The following is a 26076-nucleotide window of genomic DNA, read 5'->3' as shown; positions in this document are numbered from 1 at the left end:
ACGTGTTACGGCGTTCGAACAATTTACGCGGACGCTGGCCGCCGTATTTGGACATCGCATGATTGCGTGCTAGTGTGATTGGTCGCTAGCGGTATTTCCTTAATGGGCTATTCGATTTTTTACAGGGAAAACGACAGATAAAGTTAAAATTGAGTTCTGTTTTCAAATTAAAAGAAGAAAATGTGACGTAAATTGAATTAAATAAAGTGAAAAGTGACGGTTATGAATGAGGTTAATGACTTTGCATCAGTTATATTTGGTATTGTGAAATATCTAAACATTGTGCTTTGGACCTCGGGATATTCCTCGGTTCCAAAGCACAATGTTTAGATATTTCACAATACCCTCAAAACAACTGATGCGCAGTCATCAACCTCTAATTCCTATCAAGAAAGGCTATCTACGTATTTGAATATTTTGAGTTGTGACAATCTTCATTTTGTAAATAATTCAAAAATGATATTCAGATTCTTTGTGATTTGGTAATAAAAATCTAGCATGTTTTCAATTTTATTTACATGTTTGCATCTCCTTATCCCTTATCTAACAGAGGCAAATTTGGTTAACTATGAAGGGTTGTTTTGTTGCAACCACCCCTACATTTTTTCTACAATAAACATCACATTCTATTACAGTTGGTACCAATGTATAGCTATGGGTCTCTTCTATCCAGTGATACCAAAATAAGTACAAACATGCCCTATGTAACATTTCTATGATGTCATAACGTGTGCACGCTGTTGCAAAATTGGACAATTTGGTACATAGACAAAAGAAGAAAGGAATCAGTTGCTAACTTTTGAATAATGTAAAAACCTAACCCCAACCAGGTTCAGCAAGTGCATGCATATATACATAAATATCCCAGAATATGAAAGAGTATATAGAGACACAAGGAGTTATTTTTGACCAAAATATACTTATACAGCAGTTATAAGGATACACTGCCAAATTTCTTCTTGAATATACAAAGCTACATTATGTCTGTTCAATATAAAAAACAATTAAATTACAATGTTGCTGCATGTATATCTATATTATACATCTATGTATGTATGTATAGTATACATGAAAGTCAATCAAATACAAAATAGGTCTCAATTGCATATATTTTAACAATATATAATGAAAGTTACAATTCGATGTTCTTGTTGCTTCGGAAAGTATTATACACATTGACAGAACAAGAACACATAGCAGCATGACTGTCCAATGACTTAATCAAAGAATGATATTAGAAATGTTGTCAGGTTGAAGAAGCAGCGGTCAGCAGGTTGCACAACAAACACTGACCTGCATAGGCAATATAATAAAAGACAGAGATAAAAAGACTAAATCGCGTCTGATGTCAGGGCAAAGGTGCGCTGTGATTGGTTGCCGAGCTGCGCAGTACGGCATTTTCTGTCTAGTTGTCAGAATTTTAGATGTGAACTAGTCTTTTTATCTCTGTCTTTTATTATAGTCAGCTAAGCTGTACATACAGTGGTCACTAATGATAACGTCAATTCTGCTTTGCAGGTAGTGACAATTCAACTGCAATTAGCAGTTGGCTGGATTACACAAGAGGTGGTCGATCAATTAGGCTATGTAGGTTACAGTCAGGCTACCCACATGGTGGTCAGGATGTAAACATATCGACCCTTTGCACAGATCCGCCATCTACCTCCAAGACATCTTAGAAGAGATTCTCCTTGCAAATGCATGCGCAAAAAGTGCATTTTTGTTTTGCATGCTTTTCTACAATGTGCCAGAAGGCTTATGCAAAGCATACGTAGTAATTAAAGCATGCATTTCACAGGTGTACGCACAAACAACTTACACTTTGTGAGTAGAACCTCCGTTAAAGATGACAGTGTAAAGGGTCAATTGGTCAGTCACAGTGCAATCAATCAGGCAATGTGATGAGTAGTGGTCAAGTCAGGTAGGTGAATGATAAGTGGTCAGATAGGTTGTGCAAGCATGAGAATATTGTGGAAATAACAGTCAGATATGTGATGCGATCAAGCAAAATCAGTCGGAACTCGGAATATTAAATTTTCAGTTTCTTATAGGATAGTAAAAACCATTTACAAATCTGACTTCTGCAGAAAACCCCATTGAAATTGAACAACCAGTTCCAAAGATTAAAGAGTTTCCAAAACAACAGGAAACAAAAGAAAATATTTCCTTTGTATGGCTATATCTCAAAATCAATATTTCCGAGTTCCGACTGATTTTGCTTGATCGCATCACATTATGCTGCACTGGGCTGTGAACCTGCAAGCAGTGGTCATGCTGCACAAGCAGTGGTCAATTACACTGCAGGGGAGTAAATGGTCAAGTTGTACAGGCAGTGATCAGTTATGCTGGTTTCATACTTTCCTGCCATTTGCCGCTTTGAAGATGATTATGCTTCACTGCTCAGTCGCACAAGAAACGCTAGCGGTGACCATCTTAAGCTGATATATATAGATCACTTCACCGCTTTGCCTAAGCAGCAGCATCGCTGGGAGTTGAATTCAAGTCAACTTGAAGCGGTGCCGCTCTGACGTATAAGAACAAAATAGGATTTTGGAGTGGTGCTGAGCGGCAACAGTGGCTTTCAGAGTAATGCTGCTGCCGCTCCGCTTGCAGACAAGTGCAAGCGGCGTGATGAAGCGTCACACCGCTCAGCGGCAAGTGGCAGAAAGTATGAAACCAGCTTTACAGGTAGCTAAGTACTGTAGGCACCTATCCTCTCCTTTGTTGAAATCTTCACATTTTACCGCATAATTGTCAATCTCAAACAAATCCACCCTTATCAAAGAAAAAATTATGATGATGCCTGATCAGCCTACTATTTTTAGAAACACTTGTAAATTGAAGTTAGAAATACAAAATGCTTTAACATCTCAGATTCAGCAGCTTTGGAGCCTTTATCCCCTTCTCAAGATATTTGTTGTGTTGTCCTTCATTGTATGCATTCTGTGATTGTAGCACATCTGCAAACTATGAACAAGTGTGAAAACAATTGTGCATCATTTTTAAATCTTGAATCTATGCGTACATTGCACTTAAAAATATAATACAATTTGGAATCTATTAGGGTAGGTTTCCATGTACAATTATAGAGACAATTGCTTGATTTATATGAAGTAGGTAACAACTGAAGACATTTGTGATGCAATAAAGCAAAATGAGCTATTTATTGATAAAAGATTTATCACAAAAATGTGGGCAAATAACAGTTGCATCTCATGAACCTGCAATTTTGTTTGTTTTTTCTCCAGTAATGTTGCCTGTTAAATGAACACAAATTTCAGTGACTGTCTTTTCACCTAATGACAGAAATTGTTCTTCTACATGCCCTTACAGTGAGAATTTCAAATGTATGAACACTTAGAGATTTAATCATGTTTCACCATTGTTCATCACTGTTTAACAATCGTATGTGAAGTTAAAGCTGCCCTCGAGAAGTAAGCAACGCAGGCTCCATCAACGCAAGTTTTTAAATGGTGGTGAAGAACAGTGAAATGTGTGATTGAATCCCTTTCAACAACACAAAAATAAGCTAATATTTGTCTAATTCACATGAATATTTTACAAGGAATGACAGTTTAGTCGTTGCCACTAAACATTACAAGAAAATCTGTGATTTCTCTGTTGGTATCAGCAATAAAACTACAGCATAAAATGGAAATGTTTAGACGCTAAGCAAATTAGAATTGGCAGTGCTAGCAGCAGAACTTCAGGCAACTTTATTGCAACTCACTCTTTAACTTTGACCATGACTGAATCGTTGGTAGGGTTTGCACCTTTTCTACTTGACTATAATCGCTAATGATTTGCCTCTCAAATGCTGAAACTGCTGGTAAGATATCATATAAAGATGATGTTACTATATAATTTATCTTGTTGGACTAAACAATAACCTGACATCATAGGCTTTCCTTGTCTGGGCTTGTTAACAGTTGCCCTTAAAATCATAACACACACATTAACACAGGTATTCCCAATTAAAACAAGAATGCTGATTGCAGCTTTGGCATAAATCTACGATGATAACCGGTTATTAAATTACAATATAAAGCAATAAATTAATCACCAAAAAATGTTTCTATCAAAAGCAGCTCTTACAAAAAATCAACAGTACTGTTACATGATTCACATAATAAACTTAGCTTTCAACTTAGCATGTAGTTGTGGCAACAAAACATAAGTCAGACATGACACACCTGTGTAATACACTATCAGTGATACACTGTCAGTACTGGTTTGGATATCAGAGTCGCATGTACACTAGAAACATACTGGACTGGTACTACACTGGTACGCTTAGAGTAGCCACAATGTAGCTGGACAGCAGTGTACCTCTGGGGTGACATCCATAGGAATATGGTAGTGTATATGTATCAAATTTCTTTACACATGTTCACAGATTATGCTCCACAAACTTAACAAATCTTGACATGACATGATTTGTTTCAAGCCTAAACAATCTTCCGATTGGGTTGGGGTCTTTTAACTTAAATGGAATTAGTCTTTATGTACTCTTATTAATGAACTACACCATCACAGCCCTGTTTATCCAGCTAAAAAGTTTCTGCTTCACTGAGGTATTATCATCAATGGTCTACACCTAAAGGTTGTGCCATACTTAAGGTTGTGCCATACTTGTTGATGTTTTTCCATTGCAATCCAGTCACACATCGGGAAAGTAACTTGTCAATATGTGACATGATCAAGAGGAATGAGTCGGATGTCGCTAATATTGATTGTGAGATATTAGGAAAGAAAGTGTTGAAATTCTTTTGTTTTATATTGTTTTCAGCGATTGATAAATTGACATAACTTTCCAAAGAAAAGTTGTATCAACATGGAGTTTTCAGTTTCTGAAAGCTCTAAATGTCCTTTTTAGAAACATGAGTAAAACTAATTTTTGACCAGGGTCGACATGCGACTCATTCCCCTTGATCATGTCACATATATAGATCTGAAATCACCACCATGCTCAGTATGATATCACTATCAATTGAAGTCAACTTGAAGCAAAGAAAATCACAGCAATTAGCAATTACTGAATCACCAGCAGCATAAATGTACCACCAGCATTGCTGCAACCACTGTCTTAATGTAAAAACACAAAATTTTATATCAAAATAAAAACATGCTTACGAAGGATAGACCAATCGTTGAGTGTTGCCTTACACACCTTAATTTATAGTCTACCTAATCAAGAAGCTCCTGTAGCCAATTGATAAAGGCACACATCTTACAAATCACAGGTCCTGTGTTCAATTCCCATGTGGGGTAACTTTTTACACAGATAGATTAGGGAACAGCCCAAAAGATCGATGACTTCTTATGAACAAGTTTCATTGAGGAAGCGGGTTAAAAATGTTGATTACGTTTCTCCTACACTCATAAAAAATGTCGACGTTATATTGACCGACTTCTGGTTTCGTTAGACAGGGAGGGAGGGGATATAGTCTGTCTCCTTTAAAGTTGATGCCATGTTGGCTTTCGCAGTGACAGATTCATATCGTGCTTGCTAACCTAATCCCACAAGATGTATACACACATGTGGAAGGGCAATTTGTCTGTGGCAACACAACTATATAAACACACCGATTAGAATCTACCACTGCAAAACCCAACATGGCGCTAGATACGAGACACACCATAGTTACATTTATAGGATATCATGGATATTTTGGGTTATTTCCCTTACTGACTTTCCATTGATGGGCATTTATTGGTCTACTTATCTTGACCAATCAGTGCCATATCTCAGAATTAATTCTTCTTGATATCAGATCCTTTGATTGATCATGCTAGACATGTTCATCAAAATATTATTTCAACAATAAATATTACAAAATAATTTACAAATTAGTGTTTGTAAAAACAAATATAGCTAGTTTGTATCTATCAGTTAGCTACAGTAATGAAAGCATTCCCAAATAGCAGGGTAAAGAAGTATAAAAACTATCAGCCTCGTAACAGTCTCTTTGATACTATAGTAGAAAGTCCCCACTTTAATTTATATTACTTGTGAAATACATTTCATTCCAATGGGATGTTTAAACACTTAGAATCTGTCAATATGCATTAAAATTGAAATGTTTGGAAACTTCCGATTTTCTAGCATCAAAATTGTCTCTTGTCACATAAATTAAGTCAGTTTATTAAATAAAAGAGAAGTCTTGCAGAGTGTCTCAGTATGTACTGTAAACCATGTGTACACATCAAAAGTTTGGTGCCATGTTACACAAAAATAGGCTGTCTGAAGAATATGTATGACTGAACAAGAAAGTGGACCATTTAAATGGGTAAACAAGAGCATTTGGTCCTATTCTAATTGATGATCTTTCATAGAATGTAGAGAACATTGTGTAATAATACCCACAATATTAAGAGACTTTGTCAAACTTAATTTGTATCTCGATAAAAACTATCAGTTTCTTGATTAGGCTTTACAATGAGTTGAAAGTAACAAAAGGTTCATTATCTGTCCAGTATAAATTTTATCACCATGATTAGCGCCAACTTCTTCAAGACATGAATAGCTCTGACTAATTCCCGACTTCTTCAGGGCAGGGTTAGCTCAGCTTTCTTCAGGGCAAGATTAGTTCCAACTGCTTTAGGACAAAAGCAAGAGATTTGCAAGAAGAATGTCCCTTGTTAATCTGCAGTTTCCTTGAAAATGCACTATAAATACAATAACACTGCATCATGATTTTGAAATTTTCCTGCCACCGCTTGTCTGCAAATATTTCTCTAGTTTTTCCTGGACCCTGCGCAGTATCTCCTCCAAAACATCAAGTTGATGACTACAAACTTAGATGATGTTTGTTTCTTGTAATTGACAACATAATTTTGATCTTTGATCTTGTATGGTTCAATGAATCAGATATCAAAATAGGTGCAGAATTCTGCTACCCGATATGCCTCCTTTCAAAATAGGACAATGGAACAGCAGTTTCAAAAGGGATTTGCACCCACAACCAGCAAAGGTATAGTAGATATGATGTCATACAATAAACCATGGATGTATGCCGATGACAAGACTTAACATATTTCCCATGTGTCACGGTGGTGAGGTTAATGTCATGGTGATAGGGTTGTTGTCAGTCATGTAACAACAAAATTAAGATCACTCTTCATGAGAAATGTTATGAACACTGCTTTCATCTTTCCCAGGTGGAATGGTGGCTAGGTCGTTGTCATGGTGATAAAGGTTGTTTTCACATTAATGTTACAACAAATAAAGATGGCTACTCATGAGAAATGTTGACATACACTGGAAGCTTTTCTACTGACAGCTTCGTTACTATGATTGCACATGTCCTGAATCACTTCCTTGATCTTTTGCTCCTTCATGGCCCCTTTTAAAGTTTCTGTTGATAAAATGTGAAAAAAGAAAGAACACAAATTATAAAACAGAGAATGGGAATAATTTGATGACAGAAATAAAAATGAATCTATGGTTTGATTTTAGCCATAATTAAATCAACGGTAACATTGGAACAATCACCACCAGTGTTTCACCACCCTTGCACACTGCAACTACCAGTGTATGACCAAAAGTCAGTTAAAGCCATATTGTTACCCTTAAACAAAGATACCCTACAAAAATCAAGACTTTAGGTGCCATAGTTTTGTCAAAATCCGAGATTTTGAATAAACCATTTTAATAAGACGGTTCATGATGGAAATATTAGTCTAACACGTATATGCGATGTTCATAACATAGTACGTACAAGGTGTGTTGGACACATCAAAGGATCATACCATATTACAACTGCCAGTTTAACACACATTGGTCAGATTTCCTATATGATATATGGAGTGCAATATCTCCATAATATAGTTTCTTTGGATATACAAATACAAGACCATAGAGATGACCAGTCAAACTTACCAGACTGTGTAAGAAAGCCGGCCAATGTGAGTACATTGCACTGTACTTCATCAGGAATGTTATTATCTTGTAGCACTGTCTTGATTACCTTCAGTAGACCACATTCTAGCATGGCAGGGACTGATTGTCCTAGAAAATTAAAATATTTAAAACCATGATTAATTGTTTAAAATTGAAGCAATGATAACCTATTCTCACGTTGGTGGACTGCAAAGTTGAGTTGAACAATTGGGGTCGTGAGTCAAGTTGAGTCAACGGGGGCACTGAGCCTTACAATGTTGAAATAACTTGTGTGAAGTTATTCGAGTTGAGTCTATCACCAATTAAAATGCCAGATTTTTGTTTTCAAAAGTGTTTTGTTTTAAAAGGGTGTCCCAAAATGGTAAGTAGCCATCCATGAGATGGTTTCCATGGTATTTTGAAGCTTTAATTGACTATCAAAATGATTAGGGTAATAATATCTTTTCACACACACATGCACTACTACACAAGATCTACCTCTGCTATAAACATATGATTGCAAAATTATACAGGACATACAGAGATGCCTCAATTCCAAACTACACTATTCCTATATATGTCACGTTGTAGGTACTTTTGGAATATTTCCTAACATAGTAACTAACCCCATACAATGAATAAGCTACACACTTCATTTTCATGTCAATAGAGACCAGTCTTAATTCTTTATGCCCATGGAAAATCTGTGCAGTTCTGATACAGAACACAATCTCAAAAATAAATGTAAACTTTAAATTTTCTTCAGATTTTGTGAATATTTCTACAAAGAAGAAAGGTTTATGGGTATTTACCCGATTTATTAACCATTTTTAAACAATTGTTTTGTTTTGTTCCTTGATGGATCTCTAAATCTCCTTTAAGGTAGTACTGATCATACCAGGATGTCTTTCACAAGTTGGATTGGTTCTAATCATTATGACCCTGCATCAGTATCAAAGAAGTGACATAACCAACGACTGAACCAGAGACCTAGTGTATTAGAAGCATTCCAACCATACTCACCCAGACATGTTGAAGCAACAAGTGTCAGAGCAACCAAAGCTTCATTCTGCATCAAGGTATGTTCACAGGTTGCCATGGAAACTAGGGGTTTAATGCCACTGGATGACACAATAGTCTGCATGACGTTTGGGGATGCGGAATGTTTAACTAGTGCTGCTAAAAGTCTGTAATATATAAGCAAGTAGATAGAAGGGAAACCATTAAACACGAGGAATGGTCAATGAGGTAGAATCGAAGAGTACAGATGCCATCATGTTTGTGTGTGTCACTCATAGAAGCAACTTTATGTACCTCCACATTATTTTGCTATCTGCCTGGCAAACTTAGATTGAAAATGTGTTATTTGCTTAGTTGTTTGCATTCTGCCTGTGACAGGAGGATTTTATCAATTCTTATATAGACGAATCCAACGAGCCAAGTCATGGTCAGGATTTGGTCAGCCATCTTTGGGTCCCCGCAAATCGATGTTAAGATTCTTTTGTGTTGTAAACTGTCATCATTCTTTTGTCTACGTGTAACACGGGTGATAGAATGCAGTTTAAAATACCCTCCAAGGCCGCATTATTTCACATTTTAGGTGAGGTTGAGCCGACGGGGACCCAATTTTGGCAGCCATTGAGGTATATAGGAATGCGTGAAATTGGATTCGTCTATAGTACAGAGGTTTCCATAAGCACCTTAGAATCTGAATCAAGCCCCCAAACTGAAGGCATTTATAGCCGTACAAAGAAAAGTTGCAAATATGGTGCTTTTTGATATTCAACATACAAGATTAAATTATTGAGAATACTAACTCATGGATCATCAAGATTTAAATAATAAGAACTTCTGAAGACTATATAGTATTAACTTCAAGATTCTTTATTTGTTACAGAGTTAGTAGGATATAAAGGAGTACTGCTGCTAAACTTCCTTCCCTTTTTACCCCTCCAGAAACCAATTTATTTAAAATACCACATATTTTGCCAGAAAATTTGCACATTCTGGTACTACTGTTATATTTTCAAGGTTATAAAGCAATTAACTGTTGCTAAACTGTATTACCTGTTAGCCTCTCCAGCAACTCCAGCATGAATCTGACACTCACATAACTCTACTACACGCTGAATAAATGCACTATTCTCACCAAGTTGTACCGCTGTCTCAGCTAGAAATAGAAACAAAAAGTAATATCAAACACTGGGCAAGAATAAAGGAGTATTCAATATCAATGGTAGGAAAAGTTTTTGTTGATGTAATGAATGTCCAACAACCAAAATGTTAATAGTAGTTAGGCAATAGAAACAAATTAGTTCGATCTTTCGATCGACCATCGATGCTTGTTCGATCCGTGTTATTTATGAAATCAATTAATTTACTATTGTTAATTATCATAATATAGTAATTATTGCCTTTAGTGATATTGACCGATATGAATGTAGCATTAATTCTTATTAATTAGTTGATAGTTCATTAATAACAGACATCGAAGCAGCATCGACGGTCGATCCAAATATTGAACAAATTTGTTTCTGGTGCCTTACTACACTATACCACCACACATATGTTTGGATTGTGTATCTGCTGTGCCTGCATACGCTTACATCAATAAATCTCAAAATCAATATTAGAAACAAATTACTTCTTTACAAAACAAACAGCTACATAATGTACATACTCCTGATTCCAGAAAAATACAGCACTAATTTTTATGTTTACAAAATATTATCCTGTTTTGCCAAATAAAACATAGCTATATGCTAATCTTTAGTTAGTTCTAATGGGCAATAAAAAGTATAATTTTAATATTTGGTCAATTTGAGGGAAATGGGCCAAAAACATGAGATTTTGCATGTTTTCTTACAATTGCACAAGTCTTTTAAGACTTTGAATACTTAAAAGTATTCAAAGTTTTGCATGATATAGGCTATGGATTTGCTCATAATTTTAAGATATTAGAAAATAAATTTTAAAATGCATAACCTGAAATTAGTATTAGTACAAGTCTTAGGGCTTGATTGTCAGAGCATATGAAAAACAACATAAAAATGCATGTTTTTGGCCCTTATTTCCCCAAATTGGCCAAATATTAAAAAATGCTTTTATCACCAGTTAGAACTAACTAAAGGATTATGATTTAGTTATGTTTCATTTAGCAGAACTGGATATTTTTTTTAATGCTGTATTTTCTGTAACGGGAGTAGAGTAACCCAGTCTTACCTTGTCCATCTATCAACATTCTAATGGTTCCCAGTAGTTTAAATTGTACAGGATGCATATCCATATGAATAAGAGGCAGAATGGTAGCCAGCGTATCTTGTTGTAATAACAAGGGTTTATTTACCTCTGAAAACAAAACAAACACAAAAATAGAAATCAAATTACAAATGAATCCGAAATTGGTGGTTCATCCATTAGCAAGTTTCTATTCTTCTCTTAATACTTCTTCTCTTAATACTTCCCTCCAAAGCGCATATATTGTTGTTGTTTTTCTTTCATAATAAAGTAATGACCTTGTTGGAATGGGCACTAAACTACTTTTGAAACTTTCCATTTGCTCAATTTGGAAACACTTGCATGACAAATGAAACCAAATATATGCCATTAGCAAAGATGGAAACTTGGCTCTCTACTATCAGGAAAGGAAAAATACAAATATTAGTTCTGTTTGATATATAGTGAAAAATGGTGAAAAATGCAGATCGCAAGTTCTTATAATCAATCAAACCACATCTAAACTGTGCATTTTGAAGGTGAACTTCCCTTTTGTTGAAACTCATTTGCAAACAGTTTGTCTTGTTGAAATGACTTAACTTATACCATGAAAGCACAAAACTTTTTTCTCATAATGAATTTTATAGCTGAAAACAGATGGCAAGTCCCTGAGGTAGGTGTGGTGGAGTGTGGTAGGGGAGGGGGTGGGATGTGGTTGGGGAGGAAGACACTAGAATTTTGACAGGGTGTGCTGCCCAAGTTTTAAAAGCCTACCCCATTTCTAGGAGTAATTTAAAACTGAAACCCTTTGCTCTTTTAAGGAGATGGAGTTTTTGAACAATTTTTAAACATGTACCAATGTCTAAGGATTTTCTGTGAAAAACTTACGCCCCCGTTTAGGGATTTGCTATGAAAAACAGACCAAATTGGGCGGCATATGCCTGTATACTTCAACATGGAAGTAACCCCCTCCCCTCGCTGTTTTGCAAGTACTTATAACCAATCAAAACCACTTCTAAACTGTGAATTTTGTAGCTGAACTTCCCTTATATTCTTCATTTATGTTCCTCATTTGCAAACAGCGAGTCTTAACCTACAGCCAGACAACACAAAACATTTTCTCACATACTGCACTGAATTTTGAATCGACCAATATCTTACTACAAAGGTGCAGAAGGCACATTATCACAATGGGAGCGTCATTCTTTTGCTATATCATTTTGCAGTTTATTTTAGGAATTACCAGACTTCCAGTGGGTCAAAGTGCAGCATATATAGACACTAACCTATCCTGTTCAGTAGACACATATTTGTGCAGTGCAAATGCTCAAATTTCTGACATTGACGATCAGATTTTATATCTGAATACTTCCTTTGCATGTGATGTTTGTGTACTTCAACTGAACACTACTAGCCAACATGGAATACGCTTGGATGTTGAGTCACTCGCCAGCTGGAAACAATTTCATCAATTCTATATCATCTACGATGAAAACACCATTGGTTTTACCGGAAAAAACAATCCATGCAGCATATTGCTTCCCACAAATAAGCTTGAAATTCACTTCAAGATGGATGCTAATCTTGCCATTCAAACAGAATTATTGAATGCTACAGATCGATGCTCTGACATCAACATCGCCACATTCTAGACAATGCATGGAAAGTGACATACCAACTACAGGAGTCCGCGCTTGATACCGACTATTATCATCCTAACTTTGTTCGCTGGATCGGAGTAAATGAGTCCAGGGGCCACTTACCATTATGCGCCACTCACTGTGTGTGTAGATTAATGTACCAACAATTTGTGATTCTATGCAAGGAAAAAGTGTCTAAGACATTGTTACTGCATCCTAACTTTGAAGCCAATAACTTCTTTCTACATGAAGAACCCCCAAAAGTTTTGGATGCATCAAGACGTTACCTTGAAAGCATAGATGCACGTTCATTTCTGGATTTGAGATACATTAATCGGCTGGTTTTGAACAAGAATCTTCTCACTCGCATTAAATCTGGAACATTTGGCTGGTCTGAGTTACATATCATAGAATTAGGCGACAACAAACTGACGGAATTGCAATCTGATCTTTTCATTGGCCTCTCTTTCTTAGCCTTTCTAGATATCCACGGTAACCAGCTGACTAGTCTCCATCCAAAGCTTTTCATCAATCACTTTATTCTAGCTGGCATAGAGTTAAGTAGGAATAATCTCACAGAAATAACTCCTGGGACCTTTAAGAGTCTCAATTTGTTACGCATCCTTATTCTGGATAACAATAATATCGCAAGTCTTCAGCCAGGAATGTTCAAAGACTTGAAATCACTCTGGTGGCTGTATATAGATGATAACAAGCTGACAACGATCTTACCGGAGACGTTCAGAGGACTCCACTCATTATTCAGACTTCATCTCAGTGGGAATAGGCTAACAGAGATTGATCCTGAAATGTTCAAAGGAGCCGAGAGACTGATGGAACTTTTGATTTCTAGAAATGAATTAACTTCTCTTTTGCCAGACACATTTGTGCTTACACCCGGATTGCTGAAGTTGTCTTTAGACTACAACAAGTTTGAACACATGGATCTCCAACCTTTCAAGAGTCTTCCACAATTGTTAGCTTTGAATCTCTCTGGAAATCACATCAAAGTTCTTGAGTATGGTTTACAGAAATCAAAAAAATTGGGCCCAAGTAATGATATTCGTGATAGCAATGAGGTAATCCATTTCCCCAAACTGAGGCTGTTTGAAGTAAATAACAATGAACTCAATAGGATAGATAAAAATATATTCAGAGAAATGCCAATCATCAATCTTATAAAATTACGAGGAAATCCTTTAAAGAGAGTAGATAAGAGTACATTTATGTCATTAGTACAAAATGATACATATGTATTAGTTGATGAGCCAGCTACATGCTGTTTTATAGATGGGGACAAATGCAAACCCCAAAATCTAAGAGAGCCATATCTGACGTGTCTTCGTCTTCTTCCTCACCCTTCTGTCAGAGCTTTCATGTGGACTTTTGCTCTCTTTGCTTTCTTTGGAAACCTGTCCATCTTGCTGTGGAGATGTCTTAAGCGTGGCCGAGAAAACATCATCCAAGTCCTCCTGATAGAGAACCTTGCAGCTTCTGACTTGTTAATGGGAACATATATGTTGATCATTGCCTCAGCGGATGCATACTATAGACCAGGGGTTCTCAATAGGCGGCCCGCGGGCCAAATCCGGCCCACCAGCCAATTGTGTTTGGCCCTTGAATTGGTCTAAAATATAAAGGAAAACATAAGAAATTCAAGTGCATTTGGCCCTCAAGCAAGCAACTTTGAAGTATGTTTTGCCCGTCAATGGCCCTTGAACATTTCTAATTGAGAACCCCTGCTATAGACAGTTCTTTCCATCTGAATCTGATGACTGGAGGAATGGTCCTATCTGCAAATTGGCAGGAGTACTCTCTGTTCTGTCAAGTGAAGCTTCTGTATTTTTCATCACCCTCATCAGCATCGACAGATTCTTAGAGGGAAACAAAGACTCACCAAAAAATCAGCCACAATAACTATCATCTGTCTTTGGTGTCTTGCTATCTGTCTCAGCATCATTCCAATCAGTGTCAGTGACATGAATCCAGATTTTTACGATGTCTCTGAGGTTTGCATTGGCCTACCCTTTGTAAGGGCTCATATGTTTCTCAACAAATCTTTTAAAGCTGGAGAAATCGATTTTGATGTCTACGAATCAATTTCTTCTGACAGAGCTAATACCTATGAGGAAGATTACATCTACCCAGAAACTAGTAATGATCCAGGGCAATACTACTCTATAGTTCTTTTCCTTGGTATAAACTTCATGTGCTTCTTTATTGTGGCTGTGAGCTACATTTATATTTTTGTTATCTACAAACAAGTTAGTGGAAAAACAAAAAGTTCTGGGACCAACAAAGAGATTGGTTTAGCTATTAGGATGGGAGCAATCGTTCTGACTGACTTCATGTGCTGGGTGCCCATCGTGGTGATAGGGATATTGGTTCAGTCTGCCACAGTGACCATATCTCCAGTTGTTTATGTCTATATTGTTGTTTTTATTCTTCCCATCAATTCTGCTGTCAATCCATACATTTATACCATAGCCATTATAATATCAGATTACAGAGCTAGGCCTAAAGATAAGAACAAAAAGAAAGACTTAGAAATGAGAAAAAAGATCGGTTACTGTACAAAATCAGACTCAGCAAAGACACCAAGTACGGCATCAACATCATTTTCTTGTAAGCCAAGCAGTTATGAGACACATTCGGTGCAACACCAGTCTACATAGAGAAGAGAAAAAAAGAGAGGCACTACACAAGCTCCTTACTCTACTTCATCAATGATGATGTTGCCTCTGCAATGTCTATTTTGTTTCCTCTCATCCTTTTTCCTGGTCATTTGTCACTATTCTTGTAAGTCTTTTAGTTCATCTGGTATAGATGGCGATGTTGCTTATTAATTGTCTCCTCTGCTTCTCTCTTATCCTTTTTCCTAATAAGGTACCAGAGCCAAATTGGTTTGATCGATCTTTGGATCGACCGTCAATGATGCTTTGAAGCTTGTAATTAATGGACTATCAACTAATTAATCAAAATTACTGGTAAATTTGTATTGGTCAATATCATTACATGCACATATTCATTAGGTAATAATTGTCAATTAATTAATTTGATACATAATAAGGATCGAACAAACATTGATGGATGGATAGATCAAACTAATTTGGTTCTATTGCCTAATTGGTCAGAATTCTTGAAAGTCCTTAGTTCATCTGGTGTACATGGTGATATTCATCTGGTGTAGATGGTGATGTCACCTTTAATTGTCTCCTCCATTTTCCTCATAATCCTTTTTCCTTGGCCCATTCAAATGAGTCTTTTAGTTCATCTGATGCACATTTATCCCGTTTCCTAGTCCTTGATGCCATTCTTGCGAGTCTTTCATTTTATCTGATGCAAGATGGTGATGTTGCCTCTTCATTGTCTCTTCTGTTTTCATCTTATCTGACTCCATTGGTTCATCTGATGTAGATGTTGTTATTGCCCTATTATTGCCTCTTATCCTTGCCTACCATTTTTGTGAGTCTCTTAGTTAATCTGCTGCCTTGTTCTTGATAAGGTCTAGAACCATCTCTATATTGCATGCACTCAACTGTATCCATTTAGCCCTTAAATATTCTGTTCTGTGTTAAAGGAGTATTTCGTGATCTTAGCATCCTCTTTTTATAACATTTTTCAGTAGATATCTACAAAAAAAGCTTGTTCCCAAAATTTCAGTTGATTCCGATTCTGGTATACCAGAACAAAATTCAAATTTCACGACATCTTTGTTAAACGAATTAATCTGCAAGAAATATTTTGTACATAACCATTATGTAGCCAGAGGTTTCCAGTGATATAAAAATCTCAACTTTTTTTTAGGAAAGTGGGGGGGGTGGTGGATAAGGCTCTGAGTGAGTCCCGGGAATTCGAGTCCCGCCCGATAATCCTATTACCCGGGCAGGAAATTCCCGGGTACCCGAAAATTTTTTTTTTTTTTTTCAAAGTTTTTTCCCGGTTTTGTAGTGTCTCTGGACCAAGACCTAAATGCTAGGATCATGGTTGACCTAAAAAATAAATAAATTGAATTTTGCACATTGTTTTGTGATTTTAATCTGAAAATTGATACATAGTTTTTCATGTCATACTCTATTAATGATATCAAAATGCATTGAATTTGAATGCATTTTGATATCATTAATAGAGTATGACATGAAAACTATGTATCAATTTTCAGATTAAAAACACAAAACAATGTGCAAAATTCAATTTGTTTTTAGGTCAATCATGACCCTAGCATTTAGGTCTAGGTCCAGAGACACTACAAAACCGAAAAAAAAGAAAAAAAAAAAAAAATTTTTTTGTTGCAATTTGGTACCGGTACCCGCTAGAATGCCCTTTTAATTAATATTTATTTACACAAAATGTGATGTCTAAGGATAAATTTGTGTAAAAAGTGTGACAAAAATAAGTAAAAGTGTAACTTTCGTAACATTTTTATGCAATCACTTACACGCAGACTGTAGTAAAAAATATGTGCAAAAACTAAGTTATAAGAAATATTATATCAAATTTTTAATGACTTGTTTAAAGCTGTAGGTCAGAAACCTCACTTTTTTGTTTGAAAGTTATGATGTTAAAATAGATTTTTGGGTATTTGCATTGATGCCTACATGTATATTTGAAAACATTTGATATATGTCACTATAGACAAAAGATTGGATCATTTATTATGCATATATCTATTGCTGAACGCTTGGGCACTTCTTTTGCTACATTCTTTGAATTGCTGCCTTCACTTTTTCTTGTTAAATTTAATTTTCCTTGTAAATACGACTATTTGATTTCTGTGAAAAAGCTGTTCTATATAACTATTAACTGACCATTTATCCAGGAAGTAAGGTAAAATTATAAAAGTTGCTATAAATATTTCTTATGGTTTAACTAGTCTATTATGTGCACTGGCTGCTTTGGGTTAAGATTAAAATATGTTCATCCTATCAACCCAGAGAACTAAGTATATAATTCTCATCCCTATGTGACTTCGTATATGTCAAATAAAAATATGCAGTTCTGATGCCTTTCGATAGGAATGCCACTAACATCACTCAAACGTAACACCTATAAATTTAAATCTTCCGCTCTTCTCCAGTGTGCCTCCATGGCTTAATTGGTTTGAGCGTTGTACTAGTAATACAAAGGTCGCCAGTTCGAATCCAGCCAGATGCACTGGTTTTCTTTTAATGTCTATATGTGCTGGCTGCTTTTGGTAAATATTAAAATTGGTTCATTTACACTAGCTGTTTGTCCAATCTTGCGTTAATAAATTAATTTCTGAATGGAGGAACTTATCAGTGCTTTGTGCTTCCATTACATTGAGTGTCTGTATAATATGATATATGCTATGCTGCACCTGATATCACCAGACTTCATCAGGCAACTGATCCGCTGGACTGGTCATGTGATACTTAACCAGCATAGTGTGTCAGTTGCCTGATGAAGACTGGTGGTGTGAGATGTAATGTATAGCAAGTTGTAGAAGTAAGTAAGTTCCAGTAAAAGTTTTATAATGTTATTCAGATTTCCTTTTACAAATTAAGCGTATTGCTAGCCGTCCAGCGTGTATTATTTTGCACAAGGTCCAATGCACATGCTTGACGTCGCGCACATATACGCAATGGTTAATGCTGTCAAAGGAACCTTGGAAAAACTTATAAACCAAAACTCTGTGATTTTAACGACTTGATGGACTAATTAAAAAAAATCTGAATACATCATGACACCAAAGAGTTACAATCATAAACTAATGAGATACAGACCAATCACCAACAGGGAAAAGTCCCTTCGTCAGTTGGTGAATGGTCTATAATTTTAATTAGTTTATCGATAGTTGTAATAGGATCTCTCATCTTCTTTATAGTTTGTTCACACTTACTTGATATAGCTAGATTTCTGAGAGCACTAAGCACAGCATGACCCAATCTCATGTCTACAAAGTCCTCTTCAGCATTGTCATCTTTACGTATTAGTTTAAGGAGTGGTCCTACGATGCCAAGCTCAACAAGCTTGATACAGTGTTCATCTGAAAGGAAACAAAAAACAGATAACAGCATAAGTTTAACAGGTGGTCCTAAGATGCCAAGCTCTACAAGCTTGATACAGTGTTCATCTGCAAGGAAACAAAACACAGATAACAAAAAATTACTTTAATGGTGTATTACAGCAACCACCGGAATTACAATAGCTTTTACTAAATATTCTCATGTTTTAAACAAATTAAACCGACAACAGGAATGCTAAATTGTTGAATGCAAGCCACACCCATCCATTTTTCACCCACTTTGATATTTTCTGAACAAAACTCATCCACTCTTCTAAACAAATTATAAATAATTACAATCTTACAATATGATTGTCAAAACTACAGGTGAAAAACAAACAATAATAAAAAAATAAACCTAATATTTTGGTGCATTCATATAACCTAATATCTGCTTCCCTTTGCCATAGTCAACACATACAAAGCTGCTGCAAAAAAATAGACAATACAATCCAATCTCTATTATAAGGATATCTCTGTTATCCGGATGTAAGATCTTCATAGTAAACCTTGTTCTAATGCTTTGACATTTTAATTTCATACTCTGACACATTTCGAAGGATCAATGTTGCATACATGACTCACATACCCTCTTTCAGTGATATTTGCAAATATTAAGTTATCTTTTGTTTTCCCAATTTAAGTACTTCAGACATTCAATGTAGAATAACACATAATTCTCTTATCCGGACTTGTCCCATCATGGCTAGATAAAAGATTCAGTCATTCAGTAAACTCATTTGAAATTCACACTCTCTGTACAGGAGATTAATAAGGTCATGTCTACCATAGGAGGTGTAAGGATTTCAACTGGAATAGCCCATTTTGTTACACTAGCTAAAATACTTGGAATCACACCAAAATATTCTGAATTACTTTTGCTATGTAATACCACTTATATGAGAGCATGTGCAAAAAGTTCATACTCATAATTGTCATGATATATTTATATAGAGCCTGTACAAGTTTCACCACATCACGGACCAGTACTTTGATAAGCAGTGTTGCCATTATCTTCTCTTCTGTGGCTAATGCCTCTCAAGTAGCCCAATTTTTGAGGAATGTAAAAAAGGAATATCTCTCAAAAGTAGTCCAATCTTAGCTTAGTAAATATGTGGTATAATTTCTAAATGTGATATTCAATGCATGGTTGAACTGCACTGTTTACATCACTGACAAGGTTTGAACAAATTTTCAGCCATTTCCCAGGCTCACAAATTTACAAAAATCCGCCCAAAATATAACTGGGCGGAAATATATAACTGGGCATTTTGAGACAAAATTGATCTAAAATTGCATTATTTTCTGCGAGTTTGATCTAAATATCATCTTCAAAAATTTCATAATTTGTTGCTTTGTAACAAAATCCACTGAAATGGTCTAAGATTAACATGTTCCTGCTCAAGCTCAAAAGTAGCCCAAATCATGGTGACCATTAGTAAGTTGCGGGATGATAGTACAAAGTTGCCTAATTGGTGTACCAAATTGTGTATGATAACATAAGCCTGATCACTGACTGTACCAGTTCATAGTATGCACTAACCAGTTGAGGGTAAATCAATAATTTGTAATTACAGCTTCCAAGGGCAAGAACGACTCTACCATCAAGTACCAATCATTATATTGGAAAAAATAATTGTTATCTTAGGGTGGATTGCATGTAGAGAGTTCACTGGACTTTGCGGGGCCAACAATTCTTGAGGTAACTTGCTAAAGTGAAACAATAATAACTGCAAACAAATAAAATAATGACAAAGCAAAAGATGTAGATTCTGGCAACTGATCCATTGGTTACACATCGATAGTCTAGTATGAAAACCCTATAACCATAATCCTAACTTTACACTTCACCCTAACCCTAACCCTAACCCTAGCCTAACCCATATCCCTAACACTAACCCTTAGTCCAATGCTAACCTTAATACTAGCCTTATCCCTAATCCGAACTTAAAATGCCCACACCCTAATTTGAACCCTTTTCAGACTAATGACCCTTGAGCCAACAGGCTGTTCCTGATCCCTTTACACATGGAAATGTGACAACCCTTTATATCACGAGCCATATATATCACAATGGCTTTTATTTACTACATATAATAATTTGGTGTTGAAAAGAGGTAAATACAACTCAAGTGCAGCAAAGGATTCCAATCAATGGCAGTTTAGGGAAAGGGGGTATTTTTTATTATGAGTATAATTAACCAGGGAAAGGTACTCTAACCCTGATCTGCCATCAATATCATGTTACTGTGTCCATGTGATTAAATAAAACATTCAGCCATGTTGCATTAGTGATAACGATAATTAGAAGCAAAAACATGTTTCACAATGGTCCATTGAACCCTATATACGGTAGCAACTATGGGAGATGAGGCTATTACTTTTTCATTCATAATAGCTAAAGTAACACATTTTTAAAATTTTAAGTGGTGGGATGAGGCTGTTGACCTGGTCACACCCCTTTAATAACTTTTGATTAGTTCTTGGTAAAGGTCAATCGTCCTTTTTGATGGGTGATAGGCCAGTGATACTGCCCTACTTATATACAAGTTTTCAGCATCAAATCATCCTCAAAATGTGCATGAAATAGGATGTTAACATCCCTGCTTAATCATGCTAAGTATAATGATCCAGCTTGAGGGTAGAAACACTCCTAATTCAATATTTGGAATGCTAGTTTATCATGCTCATAACTAAATCGGGTTATACGACAGCTGACTAAATACCTGGATTGGAGTAGATAGGGTTCTTTATTGATGTATGCACCATGAGAAATATCAAAATAATATCGCTTAATTGAGTATGAGGAGTAATAGCGTGTACACATTTCTCCCCGCCATCTCCACCAGTACCGAATATTCCGTTCATCTATTTCCAATGTTAATGGATCTATTGTTGGTACAGACATACAAGACTGGTCTATACCAATGTTGTAAATGTTTGCTCTTAACTTCATATCTATTTGCCTGTCTGCCAGTCAGACTGTGGCAGACTGATTGCTTGTGGGACACAATATCTGATTAGATTATTGACAATTTTGTGAAACACACAAACTTGTCGTCTGCTTCAGAAAGAATACATTTGCCGGAATACAAGAATGCCTTTGTATTTTATAAATCATTTGTACCTAAAATTGTATTGTTTTGAATTTAATTGTTGTCTGCAATATATAAATACTGTAAACAATATTTTCACAGCACATAATTTTCACAGTTTGAAAAGAACTAACTACAATTTTTTTTTTTTTTTTATATTTTCTTAAAGGCCTATAAGAAAAAGAAATATTTGCAAGAATGAAAATGTTGTGAATCCATGGAAATGTTCATGCACCTAAACATTTCATACTTTACAGTATTTGTATCTGTGTTCAATGCAATTTGGTGGTGTTTGTTTCAGCCACTAAAATCAGGGCAAGGAAGACAATATTGAAAATTTAGGGCTCATATTGAAATACCCTACCACGTTTTCACACAGAAAGAAGACAGGATTCCCGTCGCTAAGCGCCGCCTCAGGAAAGCTTCGGTCATAAAAGCGGATGGATTATATGCATCAGTGATACACCCTGCCCAGGATTTTAACAAAAGAAGGCTAGCACAGAAAAGCTGTAGGATGGCGCACATCTTCCTGTGTATGGGAATTTCAATATGAGCCCTTAGTAATTATGATCATCATCTTGCCTTCTAGCCAACCAGGCTAACCAAACTGCTCATATTTGCAGGAATCTGTCATTCTAGTTGGATTTCTTGCATCATTTCCTTTCTGAAAATGTGTACTTTTATGTACCTATCATCATTATGTTTAAAGATACAATACAATACAAAACAATGTCTAAAATGTCCCACTTTTAGTGATGCCTGCCCCCTTAATGAGCAAAAATATTACATAGAAACTGACACAGTGCAACCAACAACTCATTCCACTCATCACATCACTTCACATCTACTTACCACTTCTTGCAAAGTTTCCTAGTGCTAATGCAGCTGATATCTTGTAAAGCGGTGATGGAGAACTCAGCCAATCAGTTAATACCAACATGAATAATTTGCCCTCTCCATTTTGAAATAAATATCTCATACTTTCATCTGAAAAGAAAATTGGAAGACAGAAAAAAATTAGGTCAAATTTGGTAATAAAAATTGTATTTTTAATAGTAATTAGCTGATTTAACTCCAATAGAGGTGACACAGAATTCAGACCACTGTGTTGACCTTTAACCTGAATATGGCTGGAGTGCCGGGAATTATTTTTTGTTAACATCTCGAATGTGTTATAGGACCATTAAAAGGAAGCTAAAAAAGTTGGTTTGGTAGAGTCCTGGGGGGTCATCATTAAATTCCCGTACATACCGGACTAATAAGGAAAGTTTTGTGTGTACTTGTAGCAATGCTTCAAATAATTCTAGGAGGGATTTGCTTACATTTGCATCAGCATGATTGATCTAAAATAAAATATATAAAACTATTATACAAGCTCACACAAATTCCCCCTGCTTGCGTGGCAAGTCTTGTCAGCCTGATATTTGGGTTAAATAAAGTTTGGGAAAGTTTAAGCACAATCCAGCCAAAGGCTGCCCTTTGTAATCTTTTATTTATTGCTCAAGTGAAGATATACCTGAATAAACAGCCATTTTAAGAAAACGACTACTCCAATTTTTACAAACTTTCAAAAATTGAATTATAGACATCAATAACATACATATCAACACCAACTTGAACAGAATTAGGCATATAATAATGATTGTTGATGAAAATATTGATTTTCAGACCCTCAACAAACCCCCTGTCCAAATACTTGTTTTGGCCAGCACCAACTCATTTTTTGGTCGATTTGGATGAAAAAGGTGTCAAAATGCTCAGGAAATCATACTGCATCAAATAAGCCGGTTTCCTTATAGTGGGAATTCCAATTGAATGAACGCAGCTTTCAATAGCTGTACTCGATCCAACCGCGATCATATATCGCGTATTTCAAACTACAACGCGAACGCACGACGTTGGATACAATGCTAACCAATCACGAGTGCGTTGGCATGGTTAGATTCACTTCCTCGTTACTCACGCACAGTTGCACACGCTGGCGTATATCATGGAGTGTACGCAAATATTCGTCATGCTATTGAAAGCTGCGTTCATTCAATTGGAATTCCCACTATAAGAAATTTGAAGTATCACCTTTTTTAGGGCTGTTTAACCTTCCCCTTATAAAAACCATAAGGCAGCACATGGCATATATCGTGTTTTGTATCTGGGCTCTTTACTTGTACTATGACATTATAAATATACCACAGAATACTGATCAAAATGTTACTTCTTTCATTTATAATCAATGTACATAATCGGCAACATAAATAGAAACAATAAATAAATAAACAAATTGAATGCAATACACTTGTGAAATATAATAACATAGTTCATATTTCAGTCTAGACAAAATCTAATTAAATATATAACATCACCTCCAGTAAGCAGCAGAATAACGATGTCAGTAGAGACTTTCTCCACATCAAACTCCTCATCTGACAGACTAACACGCCCTCTTGCTGCTCCTCGATTACTACCTGCGTATTTGTCTACCACTTTTAGGAGGGTTTCTACTAAGTCAGCTTTGGCAAACTCCAATTTCATTGCATCTGAATAAATGGAAGTGAAAATGATTAGAACAAGTTGTATGTAAGGGACGCACCATTAGACTTCAAGGGGGGGGGGCTAGGAAGTTTTGAGCAAAAAAAAACCTTCCCCACTACATGAGCAAAAAAAAAAACTTTCCCCACCAACACACAAAAAAAAAAAAACTTTCCCCACCTAACTGTGTATAAATGCATGAAATTAAGCAGCAAAAAAAAACTTTCCCTGACCACAACTTCCTAACCCCTCTTGAAGTCTAATGGTGCGTCCCTAAATGTGGGATGTTTAACAATGTATTGAACAAATGTTTACTGATTTGGTCGACTAAAGCACTATTGTAATAATTGCTGAAGAAGACACCATCACCCTTTTCTTCAAAATTCTTGATTTTTACACAATTGTAATGTACTTTACAGGGGCATTTCATGATTTTAGCATTTTCTTTTTAAAGTTACACTTCAATAGATATTCAATCAAAAAACTTATTTCCAAAGGTTTAGGCCATTCAGACATTGAATTTGAAAGTTCTGCATAATTGCATGTAAAAATTTCTATTTGTTGACAGACAGAAAATGCAAATTGGTTGGACAATGTCTTTATCAAACGAATGATTCTGCAAGAAAGGTTTATTCTAGTTCCCTAATAGTGTAAAAGTCTCATATTTTTTTGAGTAAGTTTGGGGGGATGAGCCTGGGAACAACAAAGTGCCCTTTTAAGGAATTAACATAACCTGCAAACCTAAGAGGTACTATATTTGTAAAAAAAATCTGAAATTTTAAATAAAATTACAGAACATAAGATTGAATTCATATGATCAAAATAATAGTAAAACTTTCATATGGCTCAAATATCTCATTGCGAGTGTGAATCTACTGGATGTTAATTAACACATTGAGTCAGTTTATCTCATTAATAATCAACAGACTGATACACACATTGATGATAATATGTGCTGGAATGAAATAGCCATTTTCTTTGTTTTAACTCATTCGTTTGGCTCAAAATTAAACATGCCACATATCTGATAGTGAACACCTGACACTTATGGAAAAAATACAAAATCTATTTTTTATGGAAATGTTGTAACATTACTTGAACCTTACACCAAGTAGCACTCATGTTAACTATTAGTGGTTACTGGTTGCAGATGGGAACTGTCATGCAGGATAATATTCTAGCTTACACAGGCAATTCTTAAGAAACATATCCCCATTGCTATGGTTTATCAATAGCTGACTATGTTCTGCATTTTTATCAGCAGTACAAAATGATAATAAAATCATGTGGACTGTGTTGAGTCATCCCAAATACAATATTTGAGGTTTTTTAATTAAAAAATGTAATAGTAGTTCTATAACATTTTTTAATTAAAAAAACCTCAAATAAAACATAATAATAATAATGCCAGTATTATATATAAAAATTGTAAACTTAAAGTGTGAAAAAGGATAAAAAAATAAATGTCTCACAGCTTCAAAAATATATGCAAAATGTATTTTTTTGTTTAAAGATTTTTTAAACGTAATTTTGAATTAAGAGGTCATTTCACATGTTCAAAAGTACACAGTATAAAAATGTGATTAATTTACACAACTGAAGTACAAATATCAACAGTTTTCAAACCTAAACATATTTTCTTCAAATATTTCTCAGAATTTCATGATTTTAGAGCAAAAAAAAAAAAACTTA

The 26076-nt window shown here is 35.5% G+C and overlaps 1 protein-coding gene across 1 annotated transcript in view; it reads right to left on the bottom strand.

Annotated features, from left to right (window-relative positions):
• LOC140158829 (rap1 GTPase-GDP dissociation stimulator 1-B-like) overlaps window positions 1–26076 on the bottom strand; it is a 105798-nt gene continuing 79722 nt past the window's right edge. The window contains exons 9-16 of the mRNA XM_072182061.1: window positions 24219–24392; window positions 22711–22845; window positions 18599–18745; window positions 11105–11230; window positions 9950–10052; window positions 8906–9069; window positions 7883–8011; window positions 1–7358 (exon numbers count right to left, since the gene is read on the bottom strand). Of these exons, the coding sequence (XP_072038162.1) occupies window positions 7240–7358; window positions 7883–8011; window positions 8906–9069; window positions 9950–10052; window positions 11105–11230; window positions 18599–18745; window positions 22711–22845; window positions 24219–24392 (1097 nt within the window). The 3' untranslated portion in view covers window positions 1–7239. The remainder of the gene's footprint in view (window positions 7359–7882; window positions 8012–8905; window positions 9070–9949; window positions 10053–11104; window positions 11231–18598; window positions 18746–22710; window positions 22846–24218; window positions 24393–26076) is intronic.

This window comes from Amphiura filiformis, chromosome 8 (genome assembly GCF_039555335.1).
Source record: "Amphiura filiformis chromosome 8, Afil_fr2py, whole genome shotgun sequence".
Lineage (NCBI taxonomy): Eukaryota > Metazoa > Echinodermata > Ophiuroidea > Amphilepidida > Amphiuridae > Amphiura > Amphiura filiformis.
This window is presented reverse-complemented; position numbering and strand designations above follow the sequence as displayed.